Source organism: Takifugu flavidus, chromosome 11 (assembly GCF_003711565.1).
Source record: "Takifugu flavidus isolate HTHZ2018 chromosome 11, ASM371156v2, whole genome shotgun sequence".
NCBI lineage: Eukaryota > Metazoa > Chordata > Actinopteri > Tetraodontiformes > Tetraodontidae > Takifugu > Takifugu flavidus.
The window spans coordinates 13,060,426-13,072,477 of NC_079530.1; the positions used below are offsets into that span (position 1 = coordinate 13,060,426).

General features: G+C 44.1%; 1 protein-coding gene across 1 annotated transcript in view; it reads right to left on the reverse strand.

The window, feature by feature from the left end:
• Positions 1 to 12,052, reverse strand: part of adgrb3 (adhesion G protein-coupled receptor B3) — a 76,959-nt gene that overhangs the window by 39,743 nt on the left and 25,164 nt on the right. The window contains 2 exon segments of the mRNA XM_057047233.1: positions 2,541 to 2,702; positions 5,224 to 5,334. Coding sequence (XP_056903213.1) covers positions 2,541 to 2,702; positions 5,224 to 5,334 — 273 coding nt within the window.

Consider the following 12,052-nt stretch of genomic DNA (forward strand, 5'->3'; position numbering starts at 1 on the left):
GCTAAGACCGTGTTCAGCCCTTGGTACCCTGAGATGATGTGTGCTAACCACCTGTCTTTGTACAAATTAAATGTGAAGGAGAACCATTTGGAAGCAAGTGCATTTAATTAGTGTGAAAGTATAAGAAAATATGGAACATTCAACACTTTCTGGTGCGATTTAGAACCCGGTCATTGAGAGGAGGGTTCAACATTTGATGCAATACAGGAAATAAAGAGACTGAAGTTGAGTATAGGAAAATTCTAAATCCAGTTTTATCAACTTTGATCCTGTACAGAATAGAGGAAACCTATGGGTCTGGGCTTTTGCTGTATTTTTTGCACTTTTAAGCATGTTTGTTGTTTATGTGCTTAAAGGCACTACAATAGCGGAGTCTCTGTAGAGGCGTTGGGGTTTGGGATCAGGCCAGGGAGCCGCCGTCTGTCACGGCCCTGCCTCTGACGCGCCGCTTTGATGCTCTCAGCAAAGTGTCCAATGGCGACTAAAGCTAAAATGTGCTAAAATTCCGGTTCAAAGCAGGCGCTCACATCTCAGCGAGGAATGATGGAACAGGATTCCGCGCCTCTGTGCGCGTTCCCTCTGAACGGCGGCCATGATTTAGAGGGATAACCGAGAGCGGCCATATTGTGCCGCTGGTGCCGAAGCGCGTTTGCCAAGAATGTCTTCCCTTAATCTGCGGAAGGCTGGGAGTTTGCTGCCCGCTCATCGTTTCAGTGGGGTTTTACCTTTTTCAACCTGTCGCGTGTTCAAAATGACCCAGACTGTGTTGCTATTCATTCTTTTGTGGGCGTCTCTTTCTGCAACAAGGCTGTTTGCTGGACTCGTGAATGGAAACCACGGGGGCTACCGAGTCATCCACGCCTCAGACTAAGAAAATAGAGTCGACAAGGACACTAGTTTCATTAGGTCCATTGTCTGGATGATACTTCATTTATTACATTAAATTCATGTTATATAGAAACAGAAACATCTGGGTTGAGGCAAAATATGTGAGTCTTCTCTCAAACAATACTGATAACTGATAATTACTTTGCATCTCACAGCCAACAGCCATGAAGTCCTGCACTATTAAACGGGTTTCCTGAGGCTTGGTTAAGGAATCTTACGGTGTTTTTTTTAATGATAGGTGCAGTTTGCTGTGTGCATGACGTGCAGGGAGGTTTCCAAGTGTTCACCGTAACTATGAGATGAGGCTTCAAACTACACAAACTACCGTCAGGTTTTTTTTTTCCCTTGTGGCTCACAGACAAGTTGAAGGCAGCCTATTGATCTGTCTGCCGGGCAGGATATTAGATATAGACTCGCTTCTTAACGAGGCATCACGCCACATGCCCCCCCCCCCCCCCCCCCTTCTGTCAGTTGCATTTCTTTAAAGATACCAAATAAATCATGATCCGAGTGCAGAAGTTTCAGGGAATCAAAATAAAAAAGAGTAAATCAATCTCGAACTTTTGCAGTTAAGCCATAAAAAACCCAAAACACGCCTCTTATCTCCGTTTTTAACTGTCTGTACGAATATATAATAATATATAATAATAAGACACATGGCAGAAAGGTCAGTTTTATTCTAAATTCATCCCACGCTTGTACATCCGTTAGAGATGACGCTTGCAGCTCTGATTCCTGACAGAAAGTATTGCGCTCAAAATTAGCCAGGAGATGAATCCTTATCTGCCGGTCTTGTGGTTCACCAAAGGCAATAATCTATTCGCCTGCGTCGCCTCGTTTGTCCTGGTTCTGCCTTCTTTGGATGCTAATGAATGTGTGTACCTGAAAATCAGGCTGCGTCACTTTCATGTCGGGCAAATCGTGAGCTTTAGTACCGTCTGAGTCCGCATTAATGGCCGCCGAAGATTCACTCAAGCGCTACTCTCCGTAGCTCTTAGCACAGTTAGCCAGTGGCTCGGTACCGACCCGCTCGCCACTTACAACGGGCCGTCATCAAAAAATGAAGTGCAGTGGGTCGTAAATCAGAGTCAGGGGATGTAGCCTGAGTTGCTGTCTCATTAGCATTACACTTCGCAGCACCGCTAAACACCGCGACCTCCGTTCCAAACCGGAATCGGCTCCCTAAACCCACCAGCGGCCTGGAAAGACAGCAGGCAGCTATCGGCGGTAAAAATAAAAGTCATCTGATGACGCCTGACTGCCTGTGACGCATCTGGTCTGCTGTTGTGTACCAAATCCGTGTCTGAGGGAAGCTTTTTCAGAACGCGTGGGTGACCTTCAAGGAAGCGAAGCTGACAATGTCAGTATCTCTGCGAGCACGCGGCCGCCTTAAGCCCCTATCGCCGCTGATGAATTGCCTTTCACGGACAAATGATATGGAAAACACAAGATGATGATAATGAAATAACAAACACAACAAAATAAAACAAAAGATCACAAAACATCATCAGAGCAATAGATTGTGGATATTAATACCTGGAATGACGACACCCAAACATTCTCAGATAGACACATTGGGATAACAATAATAGTAGAAAGCTTGTTAAAACACAACAACACATTGATATTGAAGAATCTGCGGCTAACACTACCTGGACAAGGGGCAGTGTTATTGCAAACCCTTGATTCTCTTAAAGGGCCGCTGCAGTGCGTTCCATATGGTGAGACACATGTTCTTGTTCGCACCTGCGACCCTTGACCGCATGTTACAGAGCATGAGCTCCACTGGGACCACTCCTCTGCACCTGATTCACCTGTGTGGGAGAAGGGTGACACTAGTTAAATGCAGCAATACGGTCCCGGAGGGGTGGGGGGGGGGGGGGGGGGGGACGCGGGGCTGGGGCGGTGGGGGCAAGGCTGGTGGGGTTTAGTAAAAAATCTGAAAAGGGGGGCTTAGCGTGGGTCACCCCAGGGTGTAGCGGGGGTTTTAGAGAAACAAGGGGGGGCATGTTTACTGCATATACTGTAAAACTTCATTTAAAAGCTAATTTTCCTACATGTGCGAGAAATCGCCCCCAAAAACACTGGTCAGGTCCGTCAACTGCGGCGCGATTAGACTGATTCTTTAGCATTAATCGCTAATGCGACCGAGGTCGGAGTTGTATGTGATACAACTGTAACGAGGCTTGACAATGATTTGCAAAAACCTGTGGCGGCGCTGAAGTAGCGAGGCTTTTTGAGGCGTTTAAGTGAAGTTTTACAGCGGCAGGTCGTTGCTTTGAGCGTTCAAATCATGTTTGTGGGTGTGAAGTTAAGTGTGCGTCCATGCAAAGACCACAGCGAAGACACAGCTCATGGCGTAGAATGAAGCATTATGTTTTGTGGAGGGCAACATCTATCTCTTTCACTCATGACTAAAAAATAACTCATGCATTTTAAAGGAATGTAAAAAAAAACCAACCCGAACCTCCGTAAACAAATAAAATCTTAATAAGAACACGGGGGCATGCAAGAAAGATGACATCAGAGGAGAATACGATGGAATTTTCATGAGTGTTAGTTTAGAAAGAAGGCTGACATATGGATGTCCCTCCAGCTGCAGAAAACCTCCTTGTTTCCTTGACGTCAGTGCAGTAAATTATGTATCGTTGAACATGCATTATTCATATTCAATCTATAGCGAGCCAACTCCGAAGAATACAAAGGAATGGGGGAAGTTAGCTGATTCTATCCTGCTCTTCAGAGCCACTTCTGTGCTTGCTCTGGTGCAGTTTCAGGCTGAATCAGGGTGGATTCTGCCCATAAAGTTGGAAGAACTTGGCTTTCAGGTGCATTCCTCCTTTTATTTCTAACTTCTGACCCTGATTGGTCAACAAAGTCAGAATAGCCCCTCAGCTATGGAGGAATAAGTCACAATGTCGTGATCATTGCACGAGAAGAGGTGAAAATAAGGAATTCTAATCGTACAGAATAAATAGAACATGATAATAAGGCTTTTTTTGGGGCAGGGGGTCACATCCATGTGAATAACCTGTAAGAGGAAACATCACTGGGATGGTGGAATAGATGGTGAGCTGATATCTAAAACCACATTGGCCCAAATAAATAAATGTTTGTGTGTGTGTGTGTGTCTGTGTGTGTGTGTGTCTGGGGGGGGGAGTGATGACAAATAAATAGAAGCTCCTACATCAGAGCGTCAGAATATTCACCCAATAATGAACGTCTGATTTGTTAAACCCTCAGGTGAAGCATTAAATGTCTGCGCAGCTTGGTGCATTAGCGGATTACTTTATTAGGAACAGATTCAATTGCAGCTCCGAATACATTTATGTGATGGGAAGTCATCAAATTATGCTACAGTTTGGAGCGTAATGTACTTGAGAGTCGTTTCCCAGCACCTATCAGCAGGGGCGCATAGATTCAGCCCAATGAGAATCCAAAGCCTGATCTTAATTTTTCACGTCGTAAAACAGACCGAAAGGTGGATCAATCTGTTAAATGAGGCAGTTCGAGGAGATTAAACTGTGTGAGGATGGAACAACAGAAAGAGAGGGAAACAGCACAGCTACGGCGTGTGTGTGTGTGTGATGCGGGGAGGCGGCGGTGATGTTAATTACATGTTAATGCTCATACGGGCGTGTTGGAATCAGAGCGGTGATGGAATGAGTTTTACACTGCAAATGTCGTTCAAATGGAACATGAGGCAAAAATGAGGAAAAAATGAGGAAAAAATGAGGCAAAAATGAGGAAAGAAATGAGCAAAGACACCTGCAGCTACGTCTAACCAACCCAACCAGTGACTAAAGCTCTGTTTTGGTGATTTTGCAAAACAAAGGCTTTCCTGTCTGGCTACTGATGGATTTTATGAAAATATGTTCCAATAGATAATCTAATTTTCAACAGTTTAACGTCTAATCAACTGAACCTTTAGCCTTCTGCTTTTGACTGAAGGGTGTTTTATTTTAATTTTTTAAACCAAGTGACATTTAATTTATCAAGTCTTGGAGGAAATGATTAAATACATCAGTGCTTTAGCTTAGAACGACTGCTTAATTAATGTTCCATGACTGGAGTGTATGAGTAATCCAGTCGCCAGCTCGCTGTGTGACAATAAAACAAATAGACCCACAGAACCCAATTACCTTCCAAATTCAAAGTAAATACTGATAGAAGATGGGAACTTTATCTTCCTATTTCATATGTTGCAGGAGAGAATGGAAAATAAAAGGAATAATGCAGAACATTTCCACTTAAAAGGTGCAGTACAGGAGAGAGAGCATGCATGAAGAAATTAAGTTTAGTTCAGGAAATAAAGAAACATGACTATTATATTACCAGTTTGTGCCATAAATTTAGCAGACTCAGCTTGCTCCTGCAGGGCCTTTGTGTCATGAACTGATCTCGGCCGCTGACTTTTTACTGTATGCTGTCCGATCATTCCATATTCTATGGGACAAAATAGAGGTTGATGTGAAAGCTAGGCTGAAACATGAGCTCATTACATACTTGTTGACTTTCTTTTTTTAAATGTTTGAAGCAGGAAATGGCTAGAAACAAAGACCACACACGTTATTTGTAACTCCGTTACTCTACACACGACTAGTGACAGTGCAGCGGTTTCCTCCTTCGGGATTATTAACAGACAACAGAGCAGACATGCAGGTAAACTCTCGGATTTGTTTCTCGCTAACGTGCCCTCGTAGCAGCACCCTCCCTCCCTCCTTCCCTGCCCTCCCACCCTCCTGAGCCACCTGAAAAAGAAAAGACAGGAAAATGAAAAGGAAAAAAAAATGTGTAAGCCTTCGGAAAGCCACAGAGGAGAAGAGGGGAAGGGAAGAGGGAGTTGGGAAGGGGGGGGGTCATGGATATAACATGCTATTGATCCACAGTGTCCTTTGTTAAAAAAAGAAGAAGAAAAGTTACCCAAAGTATTGTGATTGTTTCTAAAATTAGACAAATGTATTCTGAGCTGTGTTTGCCTTCTTTGTGACCCGCGAAGGGGACAAAGATGCTACGAGAGCGATGCTCCGACGCCACGCTGGGAAAAGTTCGCCGTCCCGTCGAATGTTGCGTGGATCTGGTCGGGAAAGATGAGACTTGCACAACTGCAGTTGTTAAAAAGTTGCTTTACTTTTGGCAGCGTGGTCCGAATGGGATGATTTAAGGTTGTGTTAGTACAAAAGACACAACAATGACGGGCCGTGCATCTGAGTAGTCTAACCCCCCCCCCCAAATAATTAAATAAATGAACGATTGACCTCCCTGAAGACGTAAATACGTCATTTTTCCTACTGAAATGTAGGCTTTTGTAATAAATTGTATAAAGAGAGCGGTGGGCTGATTATAATTATACTGTATACAGGAACATTTACCAGGGAGCAAATAAGGTAATTAAGAAAGTGCTTCCCAGCGTTGCAGTGTTTGGATATGAAGAACAAGATTTTAATGGATGGGAAGATGGTAGAAGTGTGCACGGTTACCCATGTTACCCATGTTAACCAATTTTCATCCAGACTGAGATCATCACGTCCGACTGAGAGCCAGAATTCAGCGTGAAATGATCAAGACTGACCTGCTAGATGACCGAAAACGTAGACGAGTGGCCAGAAATCACAAAACAGTGACAGATTAGAAGCTGTAAGGTGTTTTTACGAACGACCTGTTTAACCGTAATCGGTATTTCTTGGAGTTAATCCCCGTTTTTGGACAGCAACAGCTGCAGGTAGCCAGTGTGTTTGAAGAATACTCGTCAATAAAAGTGAAATGCTCGAAGCTACTGAGAAACTTTTTCACCGCTTGGCTCACTGGGACTTGATGGATCTACACAATGCATATAAACCAATGTGGATTCTTTAGCTTTCAGTGTTAATAATTGCAAAAAGGGAGCAAATCCTTATAGACACTGAAGGAAGAAACCCTCCTTTCCCCCTTATGGATTAGCATCAGCCTATAGGTGCCTGTATTTTCCTTTTTAAATGCTAATGACTTACTTTAGAAATCATTGATTATAATTCCGTCATACCTCTGGAAATGATTGGCTCCCTGAGAAACATTGATCAACTAAGCCTATTAAACAGTAATAGAAGCCCCGGAGTCAGTCTCACCTAATGTAATTGCTCAGAGCAGCTCTTGATGAAGAGTACAACAAAAGATTTGCAACATGAAAGAGATTATGAAGATGGAGGACACGTAGACGGCCTCCGCGGAGCGTGGGCGAAGCCAACGTCACACATTTTTTTGAAATGGAAATGTTACCTCTATTGATCGGTTGCTGATAAAGCATCGCCCAACTTAAAGTCGTGTAAACAAGTCGGCTATTTTTTCCCACACTGGAACTTATTTCCTCACCGAGCCTCCGCCGAGCCTGAGGTCCGAAACCCAGCGAGGAACAGGCAGTTTGAAAGAAAAGCACCCAGAACCCACCACAGCAGCTTCAATTAACAGCGGCGATTGTAGTCAGGCCTGCGGCGAGATGTCAGGGAGCCGTAACAAGGAGCCAGGCCTGAACTTTAACAACCCGACGGTCGGCAGGACTGATTTTCAATGATCATTATGAGGCAGACGGACAATCTGATGCAATTTAGAGCATCACCATTTCCTCTCCCAGAGAATTTGTTCCTTTGGTGCGTCAGAAATTAGCTTTAAAATCAAACTAGTCTCCTCCACCCTGAACCCGTGGTGCTCAATAACAAAGGCCAGATGATGCCATTGGGAGAAATCTGTCTTGTGAGGTTCACTCACTTTGCTTTGTGTGTGCGTTCTCCCTCTCAGACATCCATAAATCAAGAGATCTGCGCGCTTGTGTTCTACATACATGAGCTGCTGCAGGCGTCAAGGTGAATAACACATTCATCCTGATATGATACAAAGTGAGGATGAATGCTTGGCTTTAGTTCCATTGAACTCATTTTTTTTAATGGATCTTGACAGAAGAGCCAGAACCATTCTCTCTGTGGGATCAGTGACAAAACCGTGCAGCCATTTCATAAAAAAAAGATTAGAAGTGTAAAGTAAATAACACGTAAAAAACAGTTTTCTTTTTAACTAAACTACTAAAGTAAAGTCTTAACTCTCGATATAAAAGTTCCTTCCATTATATCAGGTGCGCCGATCCTGAAACCTCTTTTTCCTTAAGTAACATTATTAAACATCTCTCTTTTGTTAGAGTAATCTTGTCTTTTATGGGGTAAATAAAAAATTCTATCATGGAAAAAACAAATCTCCACAAACTCCGATTTTATTCAGTGTTTTATGCCATCTGAAATGAGCTAACAGCCTGCCCACATGTGTAAGTGGCTTCCCTGTGACCTGCTGTCTCCGGAAATGAGTCATTTAATCCGCAGTCCTGCTTTTGAGCGACTTCAGAGAATGTTAAATGTGCAGAGACTCCTGGAGATGTTGGTCAGACAGCACGCGAAGACAGACGCCATCCTCTGAAGGCAATGTTTGGCTTTATTAGCCTCATTAGCTAGCCTCCCAGCTGTGAGCAGCACGACTCATTCGTCGGCATTCCGAAACAGAAGAAATGAAAATCTCATTGAGTAATCCATCAGTGAAGACATTAATGGCGGCTTCTTTAAATCTCCGTGAGAGGCGACAGAAATCTAAAAATAACTCGAGCAGATTACAAAAGGTCTCGGTGGCGACGGTCAGCAGATGGTACGTGAAGCGATTTAAGTTTCATGAAGATTACAGATGTTGCCGTGTTTAACGTAGTCCACGTGAACTGTCACGTGCGCAGGTTACAGTGGAGGATTCCCCAAAACAACTGGAACAGGAAGCAGTGGCTAAAACTGACCTGCAACCGTGTTTGTTTAAAACGTCTACAATGAAATAAAGTGCAAAAGAGGGCGGCAGTCCCCCAGAAGTTCAACTTATTACTTGGCAGTCGTGATCAGAGCAATAGATCAAGCTTTAGAATATTTAGGGGTCACAGTTTCTGTGTAGTAACCTACAGAAAGCCCTTTAAATGTTCTTATTTAACAGTTCTCTTCAATGTTCCTTAAAATCTTCATGCAGGAAGTCTCAGTCATGCACTCCGATGGTTTTTGCTTGTGTGGGCGGGGATAAAGATGCATGAAAATTGAAAATGAAATGGCCCACAAGTCGTAATCTTCTATTTTCCTCAATTTTAAGCAACAAAAAGAGGAAAGACATCTTCAGAATTGCGCTCTCTGAGCCCGCTGCTCTGGAGTGGTGTCAGGGCTGATAATGACAGCTATTCTGCCTGCTTGCTCAAGTAGAGCCAAAAGAGCAAAGCAGCAGTGGAACAGGAAGAACAAGTCAGGCTTTTCCCCCGCAAGAAGACAAAAGCAATGAAAATTGAAGTCTTGCAGGGACAAACTGAGACGCACACGTGTCTCTGAATGTCCTGTTCAGGCAGAATAATTTCTAATTATTGGTGCCGACTTAAAGACAAGGACGGGCCGTCTTTCCTGTGAATTTCATGAATCACCGCATGCTGAGGGGCCGATCGTATCCATCAGCAACATTCTGACCAAAGACTTTTAATTTCCAGGTTCATCTTCACTGGGCCGACATGTTCCGTTGATAATTTTATTGAAATGCAGTGAAAACCAGTCCAATGAGTGATGTGTCCACCCTTGCATGAAATGAGCTTTTACTCTGAAGCTTCTATCAGGCCTTGGAGCGGTCCATGTAGTCCTGTCTGACTGTCACAAACGTGCCTCTTAATGGGAGCCTCTTCATCAGCACTGCACTTTGAAGAGTTCTCCAAGTGGAGAAGAGTGTATGGTCCACGGCTGAGCCACAAAAGCGAACAAATATCAACTAATGAAGACAGGTTTTGACGTATTCGGCTTTTACCAGTCGGCAAGAACAGAGAAGATTGGTCTGCGAAACCCCCCAAAATTAAAAACGACATCAGAGGTGTGATCAGGCAGAGAGAAACTGAACAGCAAAGGACGGTTTTGGTCTTAAAAAGTAAGAGTGATGTAGCAAATGTCTCCTCCGACGCTGTCTGATGCAGGAACATGCACATTTCCCACTGTTTGACTGCTACTTGGCAGTCATTCTTGAACAGAAACAAATTAAATAAATGGCTTCATTTCTTCAATAAATGCGGTTGTGGAGTCACGGAGAGGCTTTGAATTTATCGCGAATGCACTGAACTCCAGCCAAGTCATTATTAAGAGAGACCGTACAGTATCTCTTTTTTTAGCCGCCATTCCGACGCCTCACTTTTGGTGGGACCATATGCTTGAGCCAATCACAAAAACCCAATTAGTTTTTCATTAAGAAAATGAAGGGGGGTTGCTCGGAATCAGACGCACATTACGAATTGTCCTCCGAGACGCGCAATTATCTGTCATATTCCTATGGCCATCTGCTCGCTTCCTGTTACCTCTCCTAACGACGGAGATTGAAGCCAGATAAGAATTCAGCTCCGCCATGAAAAGTCACGTCATCCTGCCTGAGAATGAATCGGGTGCAGTGAGCAGGCGCACTCTGCCGTCATTAGAGAGGTTATATTCTGTAATTTACAAGCTCCTGGAGCTGGAGTTATTAATTTCCAGCTCATTGCTAAAGCAGAGTTAGCAAGCAGTACCTCCCAAAGCAACCTAGATGGAGCTCTGATGTTATCAAAGCGCACTATCAGGAAGTTCTGTTGCTATGTGCCTCAAACGCCTCGTTCTGGCTCTTTTCTATATACTTAAGCCTTCACCCGTCGCACTCAATGCAAACACAAATGTGTAATTTGAATCTTTTCTGTGAGAACAGCACAGCTGAATACATATTACTCAGTGATAGTAGCAGCAGCCATATTCCAGGGACTATAAACAAATGCCTGCTTATCAGTCTTAAAGAAATAAAGGGATTTGTCTCAGCAAAAGCTGGATGCAGGGGTGGCGTCAGTGGTGACAACAGCATTAACAAATGAAGATAGTCATTTCCTTGTCGTTGATTCATGTTTTTTTTATTTTTTCAAGCACTCTCGCGTGATAATGTGAGCGACGTGTCAGGCTCTCGCTTCAGCTGCATGATGCTATCAGAAAATAAATCCGCCTATGGCGTGTTTTAAAGCGAGAGCGACGCCGAGATTACAGCTTATAACTTCAGAATCGACGGCCCTTTCAGCAAGGCCGCTGAGCCACCCGTGGCTGAAAGTGGGGCTGCGTCAGGGACTGAAAGGACTACTGTGCGCCGGCAGAAACAAGGATGGAAGCAGATTACTAATGAAAGCGTTCCAGGAAGGCTACCTACACATTCTCAAAGAAGACTTTCTGCTGCATTCAAACAGGAGACTTGCTTTTTGACCACCATGATGCGATGCTAAGTTAGCATTATAACTATGCATAATTACCCTTTGTGTCATCCATTAGTAGAGTGTTCTCACTAAGGAATATTGGGGAACTATGGAAAAAAGCTCTTGGCAGCAGTATAGAAAGACACACGTCCCCTGTAGATGACCCGGCCGTAACGCGGGCTGCCAAGCTCAACGCCATCACGCCAGGCGATGCATCTGTCAAGTGAGAAACATGACACATTTCTCAGCACCTTTGTGGCTGGAGCCAATTTTCAAAGCGCACACCTTGTCCTTTCTGAGTCATTTTGCTTGGCATGCAGAATTTAGCCATTTAATGGAGTCGCGGATTTGATTCCACGGAAATTCCCACTAATATACAAACAAATATGAATGAGAAAAGGCAGGAAAACAGGGGCCTTAAACACAATCGCCAACATACCCACGAAGGTTAGATAACCATAATATGTAGCAAGCTAAATCATTTCCAACAGGCCCTAATGAGACCTCCATAATTCATGCTGTCAGCTCTTCCAGAGCGCCAATCACGTCGGCTTGTTTTGCCGTGGTAAAGCCCACTGCTCCAGACTGCCACCCTGCATCTATCAGTGCAGGGAACATTGTGTCATATGCAAGTTAGTCATGAGGAAGATGCCTGCAACATGCCCTGTCTTCGCTCATTCGCTAAGCCCATGTTGAAGCTCACACACTCCAAAATAATTACAAGGACACAGTGGTGGCACTGAAGCGTCTTCAAATAAGAGGATGCATGCGGTGCAGCGGGGTTTTTATGTAATGGATGTTGATGCCGCGTCTTTGAGGATGAGGATGCTCACAGCATCACAAACATGGACGGATGCACTGGCCTGGACTGTTTGCGCGTTTGAAATAAAAGCGCAA